The following is a 25768-nucleotide window of genomic DNA, read 5'->3' on the forward strand; positions in this document are numbered from 1 at the left end:
CCTTATTTTATTGATCTCAGAAGGATGGAAGATAGTCAACCTTGAGCCGGTCCAGATTGAACTCCAGGCTGTGGGCAAAGTTAGCCTATAATACTGTATTCTAACCATGGCTTAAGTAATACAAGAGATGTACCATACTGCCTATACATTGTGAGCTTTTGCCATCTTCCTGTCGTGAAGCCTAGAAAAAGCAGAGGAATTGTTACATCAACAACCCCAATCTGCTGCTTTTGTGTTAATTACAACTTTCTGAATTCCAGTGCTTAAGTTGGTTAGAAAATTCTGGAAATTATAGTCCAAACTATAGATATGGAGGGCATCAGAGCGAGGAAGACTGTCTTAAGCAGGGTATGACTTTATTACAGCAATTCTAGCAGTAATTTAAACTCAGATGTTCAAGACCTTCCATTGCTATGTCTAGGAGAGAGAGGCTGAATAAAACCTGGATTGCAACTGCTTTAGATTCTAATATGCTAGTAGTGCTTGGACTTAATATGATAAATACTTAACACTATTCTTCAGAATAGTACAGGAAGTCTTCCAATGCAAATCTGAATAGCGTTGGTCAAAGCAATTATCCACGCTTAGTTCTTCTTGAGTCTTTTCTGACAGATCCTTTCTGATTAGTTTTCCCGGGCTTATATGAGACTAGACATGAAAATAAAGATGATGATACTGTGCTCTTTGATTTCCCACTTACAGTGTGCACAGTTGGACACTGTACAGACTTAAGAATTTAGTAGTGACGTACTTGGCAATTTTATCCCATAGGCTCTATTAGTGGCTTCTTGGACTATGTTATGAAGAAAGATTTTTAGCTCTGGGAGCTAAAGTCCTTCTGGTGATCTTACATAGCGTTCATACTGTTCCTGGAACACCCAGTGCCTTCTTTGCCACCTTCTCCTTCCCAAACTTTAAAATAACCTCTTTCTTCCCAAAAGCAATGAGATCATCAGATGGGCCATCAAGGTAGAGTAAAGATGAGATTCCTTTTTTTATTTAAAGGGCCATGTTCTTTCAGCAATGACATAATGATGACCACATGCTAGCAGTCAGAAAGAGGAACCAGATGTAGGTTAAGACGTACAAAGCCAACCCATGTTCAACCATAGGAAATAAGATGAAAAGAACTTACAGTCTGACTCTTATTACTCAAATTACCACAAGGGTTGCAAGACAGGCAATGATCCAAATAGATCATATCCATAATTTAATTTCTCACTGCTTTTCAAATCATTAAAGGTAAAGCTTCCCCCACACATGCGTGCTAGTCGTTTCCAACTCTAGGGGCCAGTGCTCATCTCCATTTCAAAGAAGAGCCATGGTCATGTGGCCAGCATGACTGGACGCCAAAGGCGCACGGAACGCTGTTACCTTCCCACCGTAGTGGTCCCTATTTTTCTACTTGCATTTTTACGTACTTTCGAACTGCTAGGTTGGCAGAAGCTGGGACGAGTAACAGGCGCTCACTCTGTTACGCGGCACTTGGGATTTGACCCACCAGATTGCCGACCTTCTGATTGACAAGCTCAGCGTCCTAACCCACTGAGCCACCGCGTCCCTTCCTTCAAATCATTACAATAGTATTATTCAGCATGGCAAAGGAGGAACTTTCTTCCTTTTCTTATAATAATTTTACATGTGAATCAAATGCTCTAGTATGTGAATGCTTGTCAGTAATTGGGCAGTTTTGGGGGTACATCATATACAATCTTTTAAACAGTTTTTATTTTGTGATTTCTGTCATTTTGTCTGATTATTCCCTTGCATCAAATTTGTTTTTATATACTGGATTTATATTTTAGTTTTTCTGATTTTATATATGGAGCAACGTTTCGATGGAATCCCATCCGTCATCCTCAGGCTGGTGGCTTCAGCTTCCTTCTTCTGGGAGAAGCATGTGGGATGATTTATTTATTTGCATCCCACTTTTATTATTTTTACAAATAGCTCAATGCAGCAAATATACCTCATTCCTGTTTTTCCCCACAACAACAACCCTGTGAGGTGGGTTGGGCTGAAACAAAGTGACTGAATCAAAGCCACCCATCTGGCTTACATGGCTAAGGTGGGAGTTGAACTCACGGTTTCCCGCTTTCTAGCCTGGTGCCTTAACCACTAGACCAAATTGGCCTTTGGCACTATATTAGTCTGATTTGGGTTTGGACGGAAGGGTAGTAAATTCATAAAGCTTTGCAAACCTGGTGAATTTAGCTGTATAGGATTATATTCCCCCATCAGCTCAAAAATTATATGTTGCATGTGATGGCTACTAAAGTCCAACATAGCTGGAGGGCCATAATGCTGGCAGGTGCTTGGAATCAGTCCACTGTAATCTTTTGTCTCTGTACCTTCTTCTGCTAACAAGGACACAAATCATTTAAACTGTCAATCTGCAAAGCGAGTCAACATTTTAGGGATCGTGGGTATCTGTAGGAAGGGGCACAGGGTGGGGATGGGTCAAATGACAAAGAATGTATCACTGTGTCATGATGAAAACTATGTGGCTTGCATACTTGGGTGCAGTAGTAGAATTCAAATGTGAAAGACCGGCAGACCTGACATTATCTTCACCCTATGGTGGTTTGTGCCAGGTGCTTATGTAAGAGACCTGGAATTTGGTATATAACATAAAGAATGAAAGATGTCAGAGCCTCCAACATCCAGTGTGGCCACTAATTAATAATAAGGATAACACCAACACCAACAACATGAGGGCTTATAGAAAGTTCACCTATGCTACCCCATTCATCCTGCCCTACAAAAAATATGTGTGGATCCTGAAATGGATTTGCTGCAGGTGAAAATCAGCAGTTTTGCCCATGGCTTTAGCCCAGGGATCCACGTGGACTTCAACTCCCAGAGTTCCTCAGCCAGGCACGCTGGCTGAGGAATTCTGGGAGTTGAAGTCCAGAAGTCATAAAAGGGCCAAGTTTGAAGACCCCCCTGCTTTAGCCCATCAAAAACCTCTCTGAAGATAGATGGTAGTCAGTATTTTGCTGCTTAGTTTCCCATAGCTGGAATCAGCTTCTTAAGAGAGCTCTTCGGTTTTGAATAGATAAATGAGTAAGAAATGATGCTGGATTACAGTAAGGTATACTGTATAAGCCTGTTTGCTTAATGTTTCTGAAGCTGCTTTCTCGCCAGAGGTTTAGCCAGAAGGTAATTGGTCCTGGATGCCTTCCAGCAGTGCAGATGTAACTCTTGAAGTGCGCACGTCAAGCTAAGCTCAAATACACCTCTCATACTGCTTGTTTCAGCCACCTCAGTTTGGAAAAGTGACAGGGAAGGAAATGCAGGCCAAGCTGTTTACTGGAGAGATTCTGAGGGAAAACCATTTTCAAACATCTCTTTTTAATAAGAGATTCGTATCAAATTGCTGCATTGATGGCTGATTTTAGCATAACAAAAGACTTATTAATATTATTCTACTAAATAAATGTTATATTAAACTAAATATTGGAATGTGGAGTACCCTTCATTTAGGATACCAGCTACCCCAATTTATTTTCCTTTACCCTCTTCTGGCTTCTTTCTTTTCCCATCTTAATTTCAAATACCACTGTCTCTAAACATGTTTATTTTTATGGACAATTCGCCTTCCCCTGCACTTAGTTTTTATGTTGTTTCATCTCATTGGGGTTTATTTTAATAATGCTGTAAAAATCTCAGTGCTAACAGTGTAGGAGTTTTCCACGCATGCTGATATACCCCTGTTTAGCACAGCAGGTTGGGTGGGTGCCGTGATGAATTTGGATCTGGATATGGGCCCAATATCTAAAGATATTTCGAGAAGAATTTCCTCAGTTTGATTACAAATTGGCTTATTTATTCACTATTGATTTGCCTTGCAAGTTGCTAGTTGTGGGAGCAACAGCTGCTGATCCCCAGTTGTGAAATGTGGGATAGGTTCCACGGTTTCTACATCATTTGTCTTCAGGATATGTTATTGGCAAAGGATTTTGCACCAGTGAATGTAATGTTTCAGGATGAGATTTGTTTACAGTTTAGATTTTGCTGACTTACTGTAACAACCTTAGCACTTGCATTTATACTAAATGTCAATTATCTAATTTTAGATCCTCATGATCTATGCAGACATTGAACAACACAGTTCTTCCACCAACTTGTCTACTCTAGGTACTCAGTGTGTGGCAGAGCATATGAAGAATTGATTTTACATGAAAATGATTTAGCAATCTGAATAATCCTCAAATCTGAGGGAAAATTTTTCTGAAGGGAAACCATCAGAAATTATGAGTAGGTGGAGGATTATGGAAGGGCTCCTGGGAAAATTTTCTCCGGTACATTTATATTTTTCCCCATTTATAATGATTGATTGGCGTATATAGAAACAGATATGTATACATTCCATTATGTCACATACAGAGGATTGGCATTCCAAGGGTTCAATAATAGGTTTGACTTACATCCTGGATAATTTAAATACCTATATTGTTGCAAGGAACGAGTCTAGACTAGCTTTACCTAGCCTGGCCATTTTGGGATAGCTGAATTACAACTATAATAATTAGATCGGGTTTAAAGCGGGCTCTGCCACATCGGACCACTGCTTTGTCCTAGCGCGCCTGGCTGACAAATACACTATCACACCAGGTGGCAAACTCTTTACTGCTTTCATCGATTTAAAGGCAGCGTTTGACTCAGTCCCTAGGGAACTGTTGTGGTCAAAATTGCTCAAAAGTTCCATCGACAGACGCCTCTTGTTCCTAATTAGATCCTTGTATAATCAGACCTCCAGCCAGGTCAGGTGCGGCTTGCAGGGAGAACTTTCAAATCCCATCCCGATTAAGAGCGGAGTTAGGCAGGGTTGTGTCCTGGCCCCTCTTTTGTTTAATTTATTCTTATCTGACTTGGCCTCTTACATTGGTCGTATTGAGTCCCATGCCCCAAAGCTGTCAAATACGAAGATTCCACTTCTCCTTTATGCTGACGATGCGGTCCTTCTATCACTATCAAGGCTCGGTCTGAAAAGATTTCTTTCTGCATTTGAGTCCTGCTGTGCCAAGAACCACTTGTCCATTAATTACGAGAAATCCAAAGTATTGGTGTTCTTTAGAGCCCGGAAATTATACAACTGGGCTATCAATGGTAATGGTGTTAGGCAGGTCTTCCAGTTTAAGTATTTAGGTATTCAATTTCAGAATACCAGTGCTTGGACCAGACATCGAACCCAGGTGCTGAATTCGGCTTCCTGTAGCCATCAGCAGATTCTAAGATTTTTCTTTACCCAAGGAGGCCAGTTTATCCCTTCTGCTCTGCGTATATACAAAGCCAGAACCTTGGCCCAAACTCTTTACGGAATTCCCATATGGATACGGGGCTTCAAGGATTGTATTGAAAGAACCCAGGCTGTTTTTCTTAGGAAACTTCTGGGTCTCCCTCCCTGTGTTGGCTTTGCTCCTATGTACCTGGAACTGGGCATTCGATCAGTCGAATGCATGGCGTGGATCAACACCTTTAAATGGTGGTTTCGGGTGCTCTTTTCGGCAGTCCCTGGTAGCTACCTCTCCCTGATGTTTGCTGACCCTCATACTTCTCGTTGGGAGAGGGAGCTGACGAAGAAATTCCACCTGCTAGGTTTTACGGGGAATGCCTTGGGAGATTATGGCCTCAAGGATGCCCAGTCTAGGGTAGTCCAACGGCTTGTGGACATAGATTTGCAAAATTTAAGAGCCAGAGCTAACAAAACCTGCTCCCCTCTGATCTTCAGCCAATCTAATAATTATGGACTGAGGATGGCTTCATACTTCTACACTCTAACCATCCCCAAATATAGAAGAGTCTTCTCCCTAGCCCGTTTCAATGTCTTGCCCTCAGCACTACTCGACGGGCGATTTAAGAGGCTCCCGATTAGCGAGCGTCTATGCCCCTGTGATAGGGCTGAGGTTGAAACTGTGGAGCATGTCTTTTTATACTGCCCTATGTATAATGCAGGCAGAACTAAATTACTGTCTTTCCTTGAAATAGACCCTTCTGGTCCCAATGCTAGTAATTTGGTCTTATATTGTCTAGGGGATGGCTCCTCATACATCACTTCTCAGGTTTCTAAATTTCTTTTAAGAGCTGTAACTATTAGAGGAGAATGTTGCAATTCCCTTCAACCAAGGCTTCTGGTGTCCAACTGTCTATGATTTTACTTTCCCCATGTTTTTCTTTTGTTGTACTTGTACTTTGGTCTGTGACCGCAAATAAATAAATATTTTGTTGTTGTTGTTAGCTGCGAAGTCGTGTCCGACCCATCGCGACCCTATGCACAACATTCCTCCAGGCCTTCCTGTCCTCTACCATCTTCTGGAGTCCATTTAAGCTCACGCCTACTGCTTCAGTGACTCCATCCAGCCACCTCATTCTTTGTCGTCCCCTTCTTCTATTGCCCTCGATCTTTCCCAGCATTAGGCTCTTCTCCAGTGAGTCCTTCCTTCTCATTAGGTGGCCAAAGTATTTGAGTTTTAGCTTCAGGATCTGGCCTTCTAAAGAGCAGTCAGGGTTGATCTCCTCTAGGACTGACCGGTTTGATCGCCTTGCAGTCCAAGGGACTCGCAGGAGTCTTCTCCAGCACCATAGTTCAAAGGCCTCAATTCTTTGGCGCTCAGCCTTTCTTATGGTCCAACTTTCACTGCCATACATTGCAACTGGGAAGACCATAGCCTTGACTATACGCACTTTTGTTGACAGGGTGATGTCTCTGCTTTTTAGTGTGCTGTCTAGATTTGCCATGGCTTTCCTCCCCAGGAGCAAGCGTCTTTTAATTTCTTGGCTACAGTCCCCATCTGCAGTGATCTTGGAGCCCAGGAAAATAAAATCTGTCACTACCTCCATTTCTTCCCCATCTATTTGCCAGGAATTGAGAGGGCCAGATGCCATGATCTTGGTTTTCTTAATGTTAAGTTTCAACCCAACTTTTGCACTCTCCTTCTTCACCCGCAACAAGAGGCTCTTTAGTTCTTCTTCACTTTCTGCCATTAGAGTGGTATCATCTGCGTATCTTAGGTTGTTGATATTTCTTCCGGCAATCTTAATTCCAACTTTTGATTCATCTAGCCCTGCCTTTCTCATGATGTGCTCTGCATATAAGTTAAATAGGCAGGGCGACAGTATACAGCCTTGCCTGACTCCTTTCCCAATTTTGAACCAATCAGTGGTTCCGTGTCCAGTTCTCACTGTTGCTTCTTGACCCGCATATAGGTTTCTCAAGAGACAAATAAGATGGTCTGGTACTCCCATCTCTTTAAGAACTTGCCACAGTTTGTTATGATCCACACAATCAAAGGCTTTGGCATAGTCAATGAAGCAGAAGTAGATGTTTTTCTGGAACTCCCTAGCTTTCTCCATGATCCAGCGTATGCTGGCAATTTGATCTCTAGTTCCTCTGCCTCTTCGAAATCCTGCCTGTACTTCTGGTAGTTCTCGATCCACATACTGCTGAAGTCTAGCTTGTAGGATTTTAAGCATGACTTTACTAGCATGAGAAATGAGTGCAATGGTGCGATAGTTTGAACATTCTTTGGCACTGCCTTTCTTTGGAATTGGAATGTAAACTGATCTTTTCCAATCCTGTGGCCACTGTTGAGTTTTCCAAATTTGCTGGCAAATTGAGTGTAGCACTTTTACTGCACTGTCTTTTAAGATTTTGAATAGCTCAGCTGGAATACTGTCACCTCCACTAGCTTTGTTGTTGCTCAGCTTTTCTAAGGCCCACTTCACTTCACATTCTAGGATGTCTGGCTCGAGGTCAGTGACCACCTCACTGTGATTATCTGGGACGTTAAGCTCATTCTTGTATAGTTCTTCTGTGTAATTTTGCCACCTCTTCTTAATCTCTTCTGCCTCTGTTAGGTCCCTGCCATTTTGGTCCTTTATCATGCCCATTTTTGCATTAAACGTTCCCTTCATCTCTCCAATTTTCTTGAAAAGATCTCTGGTCCTCCCTATTCTATTGTTTTCTTCTATTTCTTTGCACTGTTCATTTAAGAAGGCATTCTTATCTCTTCTAGCTATTCTCTGGAATTCTGCATTCAATTGGGCATATCTATGTTTTTCTCCCTTGCCTTTCGCTTCCCTCCTTTCCTTAGCTATTTGCAAAGCTTCCTCAGACAGCCATTTTGCTTTCTTGCATTTCTTTTTCTTTGGGATGGTTTTGGTTGCTACCTGTTGTACAATGTCGCGAACCTCTGTCCATAGTTCTTCAGGCACTCTGTCTATCAAATCTAATTCCTTAAATCTATTTGTCACCTCTACTGTATATTCAACAGGGATATGATTTAATTCATACCTGAGTGGCCTAGTGCTTTTCCCTACTTTCTTCAGTTTAAGCTTAAACTTTGCAAGGAGAAGCTCATGGTCTGAGCCACAGTCAGCTCCTGGTCTTGTTTTTACTGACTGTATAGAGCTTCTCCATCTTTGGCTGCAGAGCATATAGTCAATCTGATTTCTGTGTTGACCGTCTGGTGATGTCCATGTGTAGAGCCGTCTCTTGGGTTGTTGGAAAAGAGTGTTTGCTATGACCATTGTATTCTCTTGACAAAATTCTATCAGCCTGTGCCCTGCTTCATTTTGTACTCCAAGGCCAAACTTGCCTGTTATTCCAGTTATCTTTTGGCTTCCTACTTTAGCATTCCAATCCCCCATGATGATAAGGACATCATTTTTTGGTGTTAGTTCTATAAGGTGCTGTAGGGCTTCATAGAACCGGTCAATTTCATCCTCTTCAGCACTGGTGGTTGGGGCATAGACTTGGACTACTGTGATATTGAATGGTTTGCCTTGGATTCGAACTGAGATCATTCTGTCATTTTGAGGATTGTATCCCAGTATTGCTTTTCCTACTCTTTTATTGACTATGAAGGCTACTCCATTTCTTCTGAGGGATTCTTGCCCGCAGTAGTATACCTGATGGTCATCTGAATTAAATTCACCCATTCCTGTCCATTTTAGTTCGCTGATACCTAAGATGTCGATGTTCAGTCTTGTCATCTCTTGTTTGACCACGTCCAGCTTTCCTTGATTCATGGATCTTATATTCCAGGTTCCTATGGAGAAAAAATCTTTACAGCATCGGACTTTCCTTTCACCACCAGACACATCCACAGCTGAGCGTCCTTTCGGCTTTGGCCCAGTCGCTTCATTCTTTCTGGCGCTACTAGTACTAGCCCTCTGCTCTTCCCCAGTAGCATATTGGACGCCTTCCGACCTGAGGGGCTCATCTTCCAGCGCCATATCGTTTTGCCTTTTGGTACTGTCCATAGGGTTTTCATGGCAAAGATACTGGAGTGGTTTGCCATTTCCTTCTCCAGTGGATCACGTTTTGTCAGAACTCTCGGCTATGACCTGTCCGTCTTGGGTGGCCCTGCACGGCATAGCTCATAGCTTCATTGAATTACGCAAGCCCCTTCGCCACGACAAGGCAGTAATCCATGAAGGGGAAATAAATATATATAACTATAATAATTGACTATTCTTCCCAGAACGATATTTAGGATTTTGTGTGTATAAGTTATAAATACATATACATATACATATATGCATGCATATACATTACGAGGGCCTCCAAAATTATTTTTGAAAATAGACTCCAGTCAGTCGGCTGCACAAAAGGAGAAAAATGTTTGCAAAGAAGGGCCTGAAAAATAACCGATAGTCTTGAAAACCACCAACAAAAGACCAAATACTGTTCAGAGCATGCTCACTATTTGGTTTTTCTTTATATAATAACTGCATAAGGGGGGGGGAAATCCCCCAACATTTGAAAAACGTATGGAAAATAAAGGATACATTGAAAAAAATTACGTAAGGTGTATTATAGACATTAATCTTTAGTACATATTTACATTTTGGGGAAAGTTGCATAGGAAAGTTCAACTTAAGAGGGAAAATGTGTGGATTTTGGATATGGATATGGGCTGGAAAGAAACTTTTCCCCGTCACATCCCATTCTTTGCTTAGTGGACAGGAATGCTGTAAAATTACTCCTTCGTGAATTAACAGTCCAATTGTTTCCAAGGGCATCAGGAAGGCACCAAATTGGGAAAAGCTAGACCAAAAAGCAACACTGTGTTCACAGAAGCAAAATAAATAATAATAATAATAATAATAATAATAATAATAATAATAATAATAATAATAAAATAATAATAATAATAATAATAATAATAATAATAATAATAATAATAATAATAATAATAATATAATTAATAATAATAATACTTATGTCTACTTTTGTTTTCAGTTGCTTCGCCATATCAAGTATGGATGCTTAGTAATCTGTTTTCCCTCTTCTCTTCCAGGTCCAACTACTCATTGAAATCACTTGGCCATTGTTTATCTTCTTTATTCTGATGTCTGTGAGACTGTCTTATCCACCTTACGAACAACATGAATGTAAGTTTAAAAAAACGCCTGTGTTCTTGGGCTTTGGTGAAGGAGAAGTAAGAAAGTGAGAGGCAGATTGCATAAGGACTCAATTGTTTCTGGCCTAGGAACATGGAAGAAAGCAGGGCTGAAAAAAAGATTTGGGCCATCAGAGTGGTCTATAGTTGACCTTCAGTTTTGCATGGGGCCATAACAGCTCAAGTCAGAGTTTTTATTGCAATTCATTTCTGATCTCAAGAAATGTCATTGCTAAAGAAGGGATTTGCCGCTGGCTTGACCGCTATTAAGAATATAAAAACTCTTGCTAACATAACCCTGAAGTTTTCCTTATAGTCCAGTGCTTAGTACAGGGGTCTTCAAACTTGGCCCTTTTATGACTTATGGACTACAACTCCCAGAATTCCTCAGCCAGAGTACTTGGCTGAGGAATTCTGGGGGTTGAAGTCCACAAGTCATAAAAGGGCTAAGTTTGAAGACCCCTGGCTTAGTACAATGTGTATGAAGGATTCCATTCAGTTCCCACGATGATTCCTTACAGGAGTGGTTCTCAAACATTTTGGTCTCGGGATCTGTTTACAATCTTAAAAAGCACTGAAGACTTCAAAGAGCTTATGGTTTATATGGGTTATATCTATCAATATTCACTATAGTAGAAATTAAAACTGAGAAATTTTAAAATATTTATTTGTCTTTGCAGACCCCCTGAAAGGGTTTCAAAGATTCCTAGGATTCTCCAGACTGCACTTTGAGAACCACTACCTTAAAGTGATTTCCTTCACACCTTCATATATTATTTAAATGACAGAGCTGTGTTATTTACCTGTTACAATTTTGATGGATGTTTTTATTAACACAAACTGTTGGCAAATAATAAATTAATCTTACACAAGAGACAAATCCTAGACATAGAACAATATCGAATATTTAATTGCCCTTCTTAAACTCTTGTATATACGTATTCTGAGGTAAAACCCATTGACTTCAACAGGATTTATTCCCTGACATTAATATACATGCATGCATAAATACATACGTGATTGCTAGGTTGATATGTATAAAAAAAATGAAAGAATGGTACTCTGGGTTCAATAATCTGCACTGTGTATCAGAGACTAAAAGTGCCCATAATTTGTTGGGTAAGAATGCACTTAGCTCACGTCAAATTAACCAGTTTTTTAAGGACAGCTGAAAGATGTTTGAGAATGGGATTCGGTTCCTGAAATACAGAAACTGGTTAGCTCTACTGAAACAGGATTTCCTTTTTTCAAAAAATAGCAACCTTGTGGTATATTTCTCCATAATAATTCAAACTTCATTGGCTGATTATAAAGAGGCGATTTCATCACGGATAACTAGGCCTGATGAAATCTCTCTCACATAACTTTTAATGTTAGTATAGTAAGTTGATGAAAATGTCCAACTGAAGCCAGAAAAACCTAGGTTGAATTTCACCCTTAACCATGGAAATTCACTGTAAAATCAAATCTATCTTTATGGTCATAGACCAGCATAAAAAGGGGGGAATACAAACAATTAGTAATTTTAGAAACCAAACAAAATAATTGGCATTTTTACCGCACCTGTTTGCCCTTTCACAATCTGCCTATTTGCTGCATATATTATAAACTTATTTCTTGTTGTCACGTATTAGATGTGTTTGAAGACAAAGTTGGGGGGAGCATAATTTTAGGACGGGGAAGTTTTAAGGATGATGTCATGCAATGTCCTAAATATCTGTCCTCATATTTTTAGGTCATTTTCCAAACAAGGCCATGCCTTCAGCTGGAACATTGCCCTGGGTCCAGGGGATTATCTGTAATGCCAACAATCCTTGCTTTCGTTCCCCGACACCTGGAGAGACACCTGGTATTGTTGGCAATTTTAATGAATCTATGTGAGTATTGGCTATGTACAGTATTAAACTTTGGCCTGCCAATGTGAAGAAGACAGAACAACAATGCATTATCCAGGGGTACAGGCTGTTCTTTGCTGTACTGAAGGGAAACCTTTGTCCTTTAACACGAATGAAGAGCAGAAAGGGGATGTTTATTGGGGAAAGAGTGAATATTGTAAATAAGGAAAATGTAATGCAAGGCAAATCATTCATGCTGAAAGAAAGCAAGTTCCCGCCTACTTAAAATATCCTTTGCATGTCACAAAATGCCTCTACCATTCAGGACTACCAAGAAACTTTGGGGCCTATGTTGCCCTTTGCGTAGGGAGAGATGGCTGTTTATGCTTTGTCAGCCACTCTAGGTCAGGGCTTTTCAATGTTTTCACCCATTGTACCACTTTTAGGATATGGCAACATCTGAGTACCACCAGTCACCTGACAAGGTGTCAAAAACATGATGACCAAAAAAAAAAGAAAAGAAAAAAGTGATGAAGTACAGGTAGTCCTCGACTTACAACAGTTCACTTAGTGACTGTTTGAAGTTACAGTGGCACTGAAAAAAGTGCCCCCCGAGCCACAGCCGAGCAGGACACCTGCCTGCCCGCCCGGCGGCGCTCTTCCTCCTGTCTGAGGTTTTCATCATTGTGAGCATTTCTGTTGAGGATTGGCAGCGGGGGTGGGGTGGGGGGGAGTTTGGTTTTTATTTCCCCCCCCCATCTGCTGGGTGGTTGCAGCAGGTTTTGGTCACTTCACATGACCCTGGGACACTGTGACCGTCATAAATATGAATCAGTTGCCAAGCATCTGAATGTAAATCACAAGACCCTGTGGATGCTGCAACATTCCAGCTGATCGGTGCTTCTTCTGGGCTCAGCAGAAGCACCAGGATCAGCCCCGAGCTCCAGCTGGAGCCTGGCGCTGACCCTGGCGCTTCCCCTGAGCCCTGACAGCCCTGCAGCTCCAGCCATCTGTCGCTCAGGCTTGTGCGGTGCTGCCACTGGTTCAGCTCATTCCCTTCCCCCGCTACCACTTTTCTAGGATGGTCACGTACCACCTGCCAGGTGCCAATGTACCACAGGTGGTACCTGTACCACTAGTTGAAAAGCCCTGCTCTAGGTAGCCCAGATCAGGAAAGAGCCTGATCTGGTAAAGGCACCAGGCTAGGAAGTAGGAGACCATGAGTTCAAATCCTGCCTTAATCATGAAAGCCAGCTGGGTAAACTTGGGCAAGTTTCTCTCTCTCTCTTTCACCCCAACTCACCTCTCAGGATTGTTGTTGTTGTTGTGGGGAAAAGAGGAGGAGGGAGGCATTTTGAATACCTTCTCTGCCTTGAGTTATTTGTAAAAATAATGATGGCAGGACGAAAATTAACGCTACAGGAAGGCTGAAACTATTTTTATTGAGATGGACTACTATAACAACCATCTTGCAAGTCTGTGCCTCCTCCTCCTCCTCCTCCTCCTTTGTATAGTTGAAGTGAATTAGGAAGCCGTCTGAGTCATGTCTGGATATTACCTCATTATTCTAAGAAATGTTTCAGCCTCTTGTGCTTAAGTGATGCTTCCTGTACATTTCCAACAAGGTTATCTCCCTTATTTTCTATTCTATAAGCTTGGTGGATATGGAAAGACCATTGCTTAATCAGAAAGACTTTAAAGAAGCTTTCTTCCCTGATATTCCTCCGGCAAATTCTTGGTTGTAGCTTCAAGAAGGCTATTCCCTCAACTCTACTTCATTGGTGAGCCTGGAGATAAGACATATTGCCTATCCTCTCTTAAGAAACTGAGGGAATGGCTCCGTTCACATGACAAGCTGAACCACCAACTAGCCAATCATATCTCCTAGTACAGGGGTAGGCAACCTCGGCTCTTTTATGACTCATGGACTTCAACTCCCAGAATTCCTGAGCCAGCTGGGAGTTGAAGTCCATGAGTCATAAAAGAGCCGAGGTTGCCTACCCCTGTACTAGTAGTTTGCTTTGCAAAAACAAGCCAATTCAATTAACAGATGTCTCCATGTGCTCAGAAACAAAACTTAGAAACAATTTACAAACAAGTGCTTATGGGAATATAATAAGTGTTCACTTAGCAGAATAGCGCCCAATAATGCCAGACACAAAGTAAACGTGGATATAGAAATATTTTAGGATCCATTTGGGGGATATTTGAAGCCATCTCTCTCATGATGACTAATAATTTTCTCTTTTTTTCTTCTCTCTTGCTCTTGCCTTCCTTTCTTTAGTGTCTACCGATTGTTCACTGACGCCAACCGCTTGCTAATGTATAGCCAGAAGGACACCAGCATCAAGGATGTACAGCAAATGTTGACAAAAGTGCGGAAACTTGGGAAATTTGCCTCAGGTAAGTGAACCAAAAAAGGAACATTGTGGGCTTTGCGAAGATTCTTGCCAATAAACTAGAACAGTGGCAGCTTTAAGACAGGGGTCGCTATCCAAATGCCTGCAAGCCAAATTTTCAGGAAGAAAATCTTTGCTTCATTCAATCTTTTTTGGGGGAGAGTGCATACAAAGTGCTGACAGGTAAATCACTTCCCATCCTTTTACTGATACTCTGTCCTGAAACAATCCCAAACATACTCCTCATGAAAATCAACGGAGCTTCCTTGTGATAAAATACGTGTTCCATCCTAATATGAAAGACGTCATTATAGTTCTTTTGCAAAGTTTTTTTCCCCTTGGAATGTCCTTCGCTATTCCTGCTTCTATCCCATAATATTTGGAGGGGGTTGGGTGGGGGTGCATGCTTATGAGGAGTGTCTGTGGCTACTTTTTCTAGTATAGGAGCAGTAGAAAAAAAAATCCACAAAAGTCTGATGGATGAGGAAGAAAAGCATCTCTCTTGCCAGCTGGTGACTCATTTAATTGTATGCATTTGATCTCCAACTGTTCCTGTCTATGCAAACATCTGGGCAGAACATTTTGCTGCTTTCATTACATCTGCTTTGTTCTTCTCCTCTGCTGCTTTCATTACATCTAGGTCAATCCCTCTGCTTACCTCTCCAAGCCCTCTTTTCTCCAGGGGAAGAATTCAGAAGCTGTTAGGAAATCTGGGAGTGGTAGGCCTCACTGGGAACTGAAAAGTATTTGGGAGTATGTGGAAGTATTTGGGAATACTGTGCCTACTTCTGGAGACCTCACTTTAAAAAAAAGATATTAATAAGATTAAACGACTCCAGAGACGAGCAACAAAAATGGTGCAAGGTCTGAGGGACAAATTTATCGGGAGAGATTGGAGAAACTGAATATGTATAGCCTGAAGGACAGAAAGGAAAGGGGAGACACAATTGAAATATAAAGGTGAATAAGGTTCTGGAAGGCAGTATTAAGCAAAAATCAAGAACAGAGGGGCATAAACTCACGCTGACAGGAGGAAAGTTTAAAAGGAATGTTAAAAATATGTACTTCCCAGAAAAAGTAATGGAAGCTTGGAATCAACTGCCAGTGGAGGTAAAGGGTCGTCGTTCATCAGTAACTGAGTTTAAACATGCTTGGGATAAACACATGTCCATCATGTAGCAAAAATTTAAAAAATAAACTCAAAGGGCAGACTCGATGGACCAACTAGGCCTTTTTCTGCAAAGGAAAATCACTCCTAAGAACCGCCTTAAAAAAGCAGTAGCTGCCTTCTGCGTTTTGGCAAAGAAGTCTTTTCTCTCAAAACCTGAGTTTTCCCCACTGCTTCTCATTTTTTTCTCTGAGTTTTAAATTAAGGGTAATGTTTCTGTAGTATGACAACACAATCCTGAGGCAGCTGAAAGGAAATTTATCATCTGAAATTAGAATAGAGAGCCAATGCTGTGTGCATTTGTGGAGAGCTTTAGAGAGAGACAAGGCCAAAAGAAAGCAAATTTCCGGGCCTTCAATTTTCCTACAAACGCCGCATTCAAACAGTGATTGGAAAGGAAAAAGGCATTTATTTAAGTATGCGTTGCACTTTTCCATGGAGATTAAACCTATGGGGTGGAGAGTTTACAGTACAAGGTTTTACTAGGAGGACTGTACGCTTGCTCTGAGAGGGGCTTGTGAAAAAAGGTACCCCTTGACGCTGATTTTATTTGGCCAATATTACTCTGTGCTCATCTTAAAGCCGCTTTGCATATGTTGCAGCCTTGTGTGTTTCACGGCCTTCCCCTTTCTTTTGCCAAGCAGGCAGAGGCTTTTCATGACTGAGTGAGTGAGAGAGAGAGAGAGGGAGGCAGTAAGTAAATCATCGTGACGGTTTTCAGAGTGAAGAAAAAGGGACTTCAAATGCAGTTTTGTCACTTCAAGGGCTGGCACTCTGCAAACGATGGGTGTGCGAGCAACACTTTGAAAGCATGCGTCTGACTAACAGGAATGGGTGTGTCTGTGTAAAAAAGGGAGACTGTGTGAAAAATGCATTGTGGAGGGGGAGGGGGTGGGAAGGGAGACAAAATGACAATGAGCTTTTCCAACTGAACTGTCTTTCCTGGAAAAATTTCCAGGCATGAAAAGCCTTCACTGAGTTGGGCAAATGGCAAAATTAAGATAATAAATAACATTCGAGAACTGCGTCTTACATTTCAGTTGTCTTAGGTGCTTTATGAAGATAGTATCGTTGATATTTATTATAACCTTCAGTACCAGGTCTCCAGGGATAGGGAGGCAGAAACAAGGCTGAGAAATCATGACGTATCTCAGGCCATGTAATGGGCTTTTTAGTCAAGGCAAATTGCGCACTTTGATTTCTCAGCACTTATATAGCTGTTGACGTTCTGCTAAGAGTTAAATGCAGTACATCTCGTGACCTCAAAGTGACTTTGTCTGACACTAATCCTGTAAAATGTATGCTGGCAATACATTTGGAGAAATCTGTATATCTTAAATAAGTAATTTGTAATTTGATATGCCTATTATTTGACGGATTCCATATTGTGGATATGGGTTGAGGTGGACAAAAGTCTGTTTGTTCTTTAAGTTACACTTAAATTATTTCAAGGAAAATGGGTGAGAAGCTCTTACAGCAGTAACCAACAATTTCTGGGCTCCATCTCTGGCAAGTTCACACACACACACACACACACACACACACACACACACACACACACACAGAGAGAGAGAGAAAGAGAGAGAGAGGAGAGAGAGGAGAGAGAGAGAGAGAGAGAGACAGAGAGAGACAGAGAGAGACAGACAGAGAGAGAGACAGAGAGAGAGAGAGAGAGAGAGAGACAGAGAGAGAGAGACAGAGAGACAGAGAGAGAGAGAGAGAGAGACAGAGACAGAGAGAGAGACAGAGAGAGAGAGACAGAGACAGAGAGAGAGACAGAGAGAGAGAGAGAGAGAGAGACAGAGAGAGAGAGAGAGAGACAGAGAGAGAGAGAGAGAGAGAGAGAGAGAGACAGAGAGAGAGAGAGAGAGAGAGAGAGAGAGAGAGAGAGAGAGAGAGAGTGTACTACTTGGCAGTAATGAAAAGTATCTTTCAGGATTAGCCAACCAATTACTGAAGAGCACAAAGGAAGTCTTGAAAATCCTCATGGTGTTTCTGTTTCCTTGCATGGAACGGTAAAGAATGCTAATCCCTTTTACTAAGTTCCATGGGCTGTTGGCAAGGAGGTCCCCGAAAGGGGAAGATTGTCTGGGAACCCCAAAGTGCTGGAATTTCTGGGACTAGATGCAAACATGTTTTTAAGGGGAAGAAAAAAAAACCCCAAAGAAGATAGAACAACAGGGACTGACTGCTAGGCGAAAGGGAAGGAGAACTGTCTGCTTGAAGCAAAGGCAGTTGATGTGGCAACCGGAATGCAATTTCCCTATGCTTTATTTCTCTGAAAAAACAAAAACAACCAATTCTTAAAGAGAGTGCTGAGACCTTTGTAGATGAACTTTTCTTCCAATGGCAGTTTGCCTGCCTCAATCCTCCTTTCACAGCCTTGTTTGTAAAGAATTTCCTGGCTTTCAGATGTACTAGGAAATTTTAGAGCAGTTCCTTACCATGAAAATGATTGATGTTCATCTGACTCCATTTTTGTATGAATATGCATCCTGGGCTTTCAGAGGACAGGACACAGGTACGATGAAGCCTAGGGGGTACCACCATGTTGCTCCTCAAGCATTTTTCTTTCAACCACTATACAGTAAAGTAGGTCTGAATGAAATAATACAGGGAATTGCATTTTGCTAACCCCTGCGTGAAATTGAGATGTGATATTTTTTTTTGCTTTATTAAAAGAGAGAAGAAATGTCCATGCCTCTTACAGCAGGACATGGTTTCCCATTGGACAACCTTCCCAAGTTTAGTAAACTCCTGAAATGACAGTTGTTTTTTTTTTTAAAAAAAATTAAAATGTTAGGAGTTATGCTTCTGAAGGATCTGTGCAGCACCAGCTTGGGGAAGGTCATTGTGACCTTCCAATGAATGGTCCAATTCTTTGTGCAATGTTTTTTTGCTTCATTAAACTAATTTTTTTAGCACCACTGCCCCAGTGATTCTCAAGCACTTAGCCATGTTAACTGCAGCTTTCTTCACTTGTGGCTCATTTATGACCTTTCTCGTGGCTCAGGTCAGGGTATGTATGTTATTTTCTGTCCCAAAATATGTAATTTGAGAAAGAGTTGGATGTGGTTGTCAGTACAGCTCTAATTTAAACTTAAAAAAACATTTACTTCTGCATTATCCTAGGTCTAGGAGAATAGGTAATGTATGATCCAAATTGGTTAACAAGGGTTCTTTTCACACAAGCCTGGAGTCCTAGTCTTTCAACAAATGTGTTCTATGTTAATGCCGTATTGTCACCATTGAACAAGTGAACTGGTTTACTTCTAGCTCAGGAGGAATTTAAAAATCCCTGTTTTGAAACTTAGAACCTGTGGAACTTGGCATGTGTCGTTTATTCTTGGCTGTCTTTTATATGATCAGTCAATGCATGCTGCTTTGTCCTTCAGCTGTTTGACTTAAAGTAAACTACTGCCTTCATTTCTACAAGGCAGGTATAATCTATCAGTACCAATTATTGTAATTATTATTCTTAAAACACTGAGCACAATTAGGACTCTTATTGTATCAATGTTTCTAATTGTCTGGATAACTATACTTTCACATCGTGGTTTCCTAAATTGAAACACAGGGAAATTACAAGTGGGTGGTTGGGTTAGATTAGGCCCCTAGAGAATTATGACATTGATTCTTAAATTGGATTTCTTTTTGAACTTAGAAAAAGCACCAGACATACTGAGTATAATCAATGGAAAACCCACACATTCACTTGGCTTCACACCTCCCATTATCCTAAGATGCTTATTTTGGAGTTGTACTTTGTAAGTCCTGGTTCATGACATGAGGAACTCAGCAAGCTGTAGCTAAATCAACACACCACAGTTTAGAAAAACATGTGAATGAGATCAAATACAGTCTAATTATAGGATGGATGATCTCTTTCTGCAGTGGGAAAATTTTCAAATTGCTGAAAGAAATTGCACACAGTTCTTTGGATGGTAGATTACAGTCAGAGGATAGGATGTTTGTGGATCTTCGATTAAGGATCAAGTGCCTATGATTAAACATCAAGTGCCTTGTTTTAGAAGCAGGTCATAGAGAACTGCTAATTTCAAACAGAAATTTGCATATGCCCCTTCCCAACAATTTAATTTCTGTAGAATTCCAAAACAAGAATTCCAGAGCTTTCCCCCTTAACCATTCATATGTAATGCTGTGTTTCAGTGGGACCACTATGTTTATTATCTCAGAACAGTTCTTACCTCTTGGGTCTAGATATTCCTTGCAAGTCTCAGAGCCAAGTGTTTGTATATTATCTATCAGCTTATGTTTCCATTCACTAAATTCATTTCTGGCAGACAGGTATAAATCATAGATCATAGAGTGTAACACTAATTGGTTCAAATGCAGAGATTAGTAAACATGCTGACAATACAGCATTAAAAAAAGGAGCCTCTGGTGTTTTATCACGTCAAGCCATGAAGTCTACAACTTATTTTTCTTTTTTTTTATTAAAAAGTTTTATAAAAATTACAATACAAACCCACCCCCAACCCACCCCCCCTCCCCCTCCCCCACTTCCCAGAACTGAATACAGGGTTACATAAATAACAATCAAAATCACGCACTTTATCTCCCCTTTAACATGAACACAAACAAGATAAAAATAAACATAATAATAATAAGAACATAAAAACAAGATAATATCCATATTATTAAACAATACTAATAACAATAAAATATAATAAAAACTAATAAAAATACCATAAAAACATACTAATATTAATAATATCATTCTATAGTTCATTCATAAGCTAGATGAAACTTTTTTGTCCCATATTTGTTCTGAATATCATCTATCCATCTTCTCCAGACCGAAATGTACCTTTCTTGTGAATGACCCTTTACAAATAATTTTTCTTAAGTACCTCAAAGACCAAGACTTTTCACCCTTCCCTTAGAAATGGATATTTCTTACATTTGCATTTTGCTGCCTTATTTCCTGTAACCCGGGTGTCAATTCATACAGTTTTTTCATTTTGTGGTGATTTATGATTCATTAATATAGCCATGCTGCCATAATCCGAAATTGCCAGTTACCTGTTGCACTCTCAAGAGACAACCAGCCAAGAGTGAGACTTGTGTCAGGATATAAAAGGCTGGGCTATAGCTTCTTAAACCAATGTAACAACTATTAAGTTACAGAATTCTTTGAGGGCCCAGGATAGAGCAATATTGCCCTACCTGACTGACTTGACAGTGGCTAAGCTAAGATATTTTCATCACACTTTGTTTATAAAGCTAACCCACAATAAAAAAGGTCCTACCTCCTGTCGAATGAGAAGCAAATTAAGAGGACGTACTGTCTTCTAATCCTGTGTGAGCATATCGTTGAAATTTGGTGGCAAGATGCTCAAAATTAAGCTTCTTGAGTTTAAACCCAAGGAAATAGCAAATAGAGGGCTGGTCAAGAAAATTTGGGTAGTCGCCATTTTTATGCCAAAATGTTGAGCTCTTAAGGCAGGCTGAAATCCAGGGATTGCAACAGTTTGTCTTTCAGGTGACTCGCCTGTAAGATTTCCCACAAATCACAAGAAAGGATTTGCTTCTTTTTGTGCCCGGTGTTGCAATTTCCAGCAGCTGGCAAAAAATTGGGGCAGGGACAGCTTTCAGCTTTCTGCTTTCTGATCTCTCGAACATCGCCCTGCCTTGATTTGGTGAGTGCAACCAGCAGAATCCCACTGGACTGTTGAGGCCAATGCAGAAGCTTCATGCATGGTTAATATTGACTCTGTAAGTGCCAAGCTCTGCTTGCCTGACCCACGGGGCAATGCCCTCTGCCAATGCTCTTGAATCCTTAGCCTCGGTCTCAGTCTGTTTATGCCTTTGGTCCAGCTCCAATAGTCGTTGATTTTGGATACTTTGGAATGCTGGATGGGCTCCAGGTCTGGATTTGAATACAGCTGGCCATGACTGCTATTTGCCTAGATTAAACAGGTCTTCCAGTGACTGGTATCAGCTTTCTTGAAGTTGGTTTTAAATGAAATTTGTGTGTTCAATTAATATTACAGTACAGGTAGCCCTCGATTTTATAACAGTTCCATTTATTGACCGTCCGAAGTTATAATAGCACTGGGAAAAAGTGACTCATTGACCGTTTTTCACACTTATGACCATTGCGGCATCCCGCAAATTCAGACCAACTTGGCAACTTGTTCATATTTATGTCATTTGCAGTGTCCCAGGATCATGGGACCTTCTGACAAAGTCAGTGGGGAAGCCAGATTCACTTAGTCGTGTTATTAACAACTGCAGTGATTCACTTAACAACTGTGCCAAGAAAGGTTGTAAAATGGGGCAAAACTCACTTAATTGTCTCACTTAGCAACAGAAATTTTGGGCTCAACTGTGACTGTAAGTCAAGGACTACTGGTACATCAGCAAATTCCCTGATATATGTGGAACCCCTACAAAATGCCAACCTGAATGTTGCTTGAATTGGGAATGTGTATTTGCCACATATGTACACTGATGTTCAGTTCTGCAAGGATGAGAAAGGTGTCAATGGTTATTTTAATCTGTCTTAGGGTACTCTGCCCTAATTAAATAAAAGCTGTTCTATATATTTGACCACATTCGAGACATTCTCAGCTAGTGAGAATACCTAGAAGATTTTGTAAAAACTTAGGAATCCTACTTGGTTAACAGGTAGATAGTTTAGTTACAAGGAATGTCAGGGCTGTAGACTTGAGCAATAACTTGAAAAGAAGGCAGTGGCAAATTTCTTCTGTAGAGGTGGATTAAAATTTTAAAGAAAATTGTAAAAGAGGGTGACTTCCCTGTCTGTAAATATCTCTGGCCATATTATCATCTCTAGTCAAATTGGGTTTGTGATGGTAAAACTTCAGCTCTGGAAAAACAAGTGGGTTGAATGGTACAAAGTCAAAAGATATTTCCTTCAGCTTGTACTTAAGAGCCATCATTTCTATTTTTCCCAACATCTGTCCTGGCTGACCTTGGAGATTTCACATCAGGTATCTCTTATCAGAACTTGCACAATCGCTGATGCATCTATTTCTTACTTTTATGAAGATGTGGGCAGTGTATTTCTCACCTGGAATAAACCTTTACCTTCACTATGAAAGGTTATTATGCAGAAAACAGACCCAGACCATACATTGGGAGTGTGTTGCTTTATTTACTGAGAATTGAAAGTAAATATTTGATTAGCATATAAAAAACAAGACATTCAGACTTATAAGGTAACCTCTAGCTTGTATAACTTTTTTAATTATTTTATTGGCATGAATGCATGCTGGCGCGTTGCATGCATCCAAATTAATTCGTAAGATAATATTCTCTAGAAGTAGTCTCCCAAATATATTAGAATACATCTCCTGCCATCCTGTACAGAATAAAGAAGATGACCTCGATGGAAACTTGCCGATTTTTTATTTTATTTTACTGCGAGCGACTCCCTAGTCCTAGTGTAAAGTCCAATTCTTGTGGTAGAAGCAACTAGGAGTAAACTGCACACAGTAGGAGAACTGTTACCCTCTCCCCTTCTCTGCCTGGGTGAGAACTACTACTACAACCTATTTCCAGCAAAGCCAACTTCCTTATCATTATAGAGCCATTCTCCTGTCAAAGCTCATAAACTTTCTGAATTCAAGCAGATGATCAAGAGTGCTGAACTAGAGGCTTAGCCTGTTCTGGCCAGATAACCCCCAAAACTGTGTCAGGATATATTGGAGCTCCTGATAATACTATTGGAGGGAGGGGGGGAGAGAGATTTCTTGTTATGCCACCCATTCATTTTCTTTCCATTTTTAGCCAAGCTTGCTCCTCTTTGCATTTAAAATGGAACTACCACAAAGGTTGGTAGAATTTTTTTTTTGCCAAGCCCCTGTAATTTGCCAGAGCATCTTGGTTGTCAGCAAAACTTTTGTTTTGTTCCCTATCAAAGGTGATTCTTTTTTTAAAATTATGCAATACTTTTTATGATCAACTTGTAGCTTTTCTAGAAGAAAAAAAATATTGAGAAGATCAGCACCCTTCAGAAGGGTGTATGCATTTAAGAAAGCCACTTTTTAATTACCCTGTCTGCAGATCTATATTTGGAAACCAAAGCAGGGCTTGATATTCATGCCACACAGTGTAAAAGATGGAGAACAACATTCTGGAATATATGGGGAAGGTGGAAAACCATAATGTCTATCTTTGCCATCAGTTTAGCAGTGCCTCTGCTGCTAACAATGAGAAACCCACAGTGGCCAGCAAATATCTGAGGAGTTTTAAACAGCTTGGTGGCTTCTATCATGACATTCAGGCTAATAGTTTCAAGACTTAATAAAGCACCACAGCGTTCATTTAGTATTAATTAGGGAGATAAGATGACCACACAGTCATGTTTTCATGTTTGATCAATTCTACCCCCTTTTAGAGAAAGAATAAAGCTAAGAGCAGAATTAAAATGCTTGTGATCCTCCCAAAATACAGATTTGTCCAATAAAGTTTAGGATGCTGTTGAACACACCAATCTGGGTTCCTCCAGATACGTGGAACTTCAAGTTGCACAATCCCCAGTCTATCTAGCCATGTCATCTATTCATCCATTGGAGAGCACCAAACCAGGGGCATAAAATGTTAACCTGCAATGAAGATATTTATTTACAGTATCTATCTATCTATCTATCTATCTATCTATCTATCTATCTATCTATCTATCTATCTATCTATCTATCATCTATCTATCCATCCATCCATCCATCCATCCATCCATCCCTGCAATAACTTTGTGAGTTGGTTAGACTGTAGAAGTGCTTGGTTCATAGTCATCCTCTGAGCCTTTGTGGTTGAAAGGGAAGTACTGCCCAAGTCTCTCCACTCCTAATATAACACTCAACTGCTTCACCCATGTTGGCTCTTATAAGACTTCTAGAGAAGGGATATCCATCCTTGGCAATTTTAAAATGTGTGAACTTTAACTCCCAGAATTCCCAGTTCACCTGTGCTGGGGAAGTTGCCACAGTTGGATTCTCCTTATTTAGAGCATTGCACTATCCCCAAAATGTTTCAGTTATTACTGCACATCCCCTGCTGTGCACAAAACTGATTGGTACTTAGGACTGCCCCCGACCTCCGTTCATTCCGCCGGGACCTGAAGACCTGGCTCTTCGAGCTCTCTGGCCCAGGCTGAGAATTTTAATTTTAATTTTAATTTTAATAAAACTGGGGTTTTATTTGTTCAGGGATGGATATAATTTTTTTAATTGTTTTTAACTTTTGTATTTTTGTTTTTAATCACCCTGTAAACCGCCCTGAGTCCTTTGGGAAAGGACGGTATATAAATGTAATAATAATAATAATAATATATCTGAAAATTCACAGGATTTACAGCAGTGTTTTTTCAGCCTTAGCAACTTTATGATGTAACTTCACATTTTAACAAGAATTCCCCAGTAATGGAAAGCAGCTGACTCTGAGTCAAGAGCTTGGCACAAGAGAAATTATGAGTATGTACGTCTTTGAACTAGAGTTCAAATAATTGTTTCTTTTACTTATGCTAGTTAAATTGTTCTACTCGTTTCCCAGCCTCTCTGAGTAGTCTTTTGTGTCTACACTGGGGGTGCTGTGACATTTGAAAATATAAGAATGACTCAATTATCTAGCATAAGTTGTTTTCATTCAGTTGCAACATAAATCCATTTCTCAAATGCAATGGCTTAGTTGTTAAAGATGCTGTATTTGTCAGCTGGAAAGCTGACAGCTGGGTTGAAAACCCAAGCGCTGCACAACGGAGTTCCCTTGACTTGCCCGAGTTCAAAAGCATGCAAAGCATGCAAATGCGAGGAGATAAATAGGTACCACTGCATTTTTTTAATCCCATTTATATCCCGCCCTTCTCCGAAGACTCAGGGCGGCTTACAATCTAAAGCACAAATCAATGTGCTTAGCAATAGCAGTTGCATGGTGATAGCATTCTGTGCGCCTCAGCAGATAGTCACGCTG

At 40.5% G+C, this 25768-nt stretch overlaps 1 protein-coding gene across 1 annotated transcript in view; it reads left to right on the forward strand.

Moving 5' to 3' along the window:
• ABCA1 (ATP binding cassette subfamily A member 1) overlaps positions 1-25768 on the forward strand; it is a 126735-nt gene that overhangs the window by 25657 nt on the left and 75310 nt on the right. Inside the window, exons 3-5 of the mRNA XM_081320309.1 lie at positions 10308-10401; positions 12145-12286; positions 14529-14647. Of these exons, the coding sequence (XP_081176435.1) occupies positions 10308-10401; positions 12145-12286; positions 14529-14647 (355 nt within the window). The remainder of the gene's footprint in view (positions 1-10307; positions 10402-12144; positions 12287-14528; positions 14648-25768) is intronic.

The sequence above is a fragment of the Vipera berus genome (assembly GCF_964194415.1).
Source record: "Vipera berus genome assembly, chromosome: 2".
Taxonomy (NCBI): Eukaryota; Metazoa; Chordata; class Lepidosauria; order Squamata; family Viperidae; genus Vipera; species Vipera berus.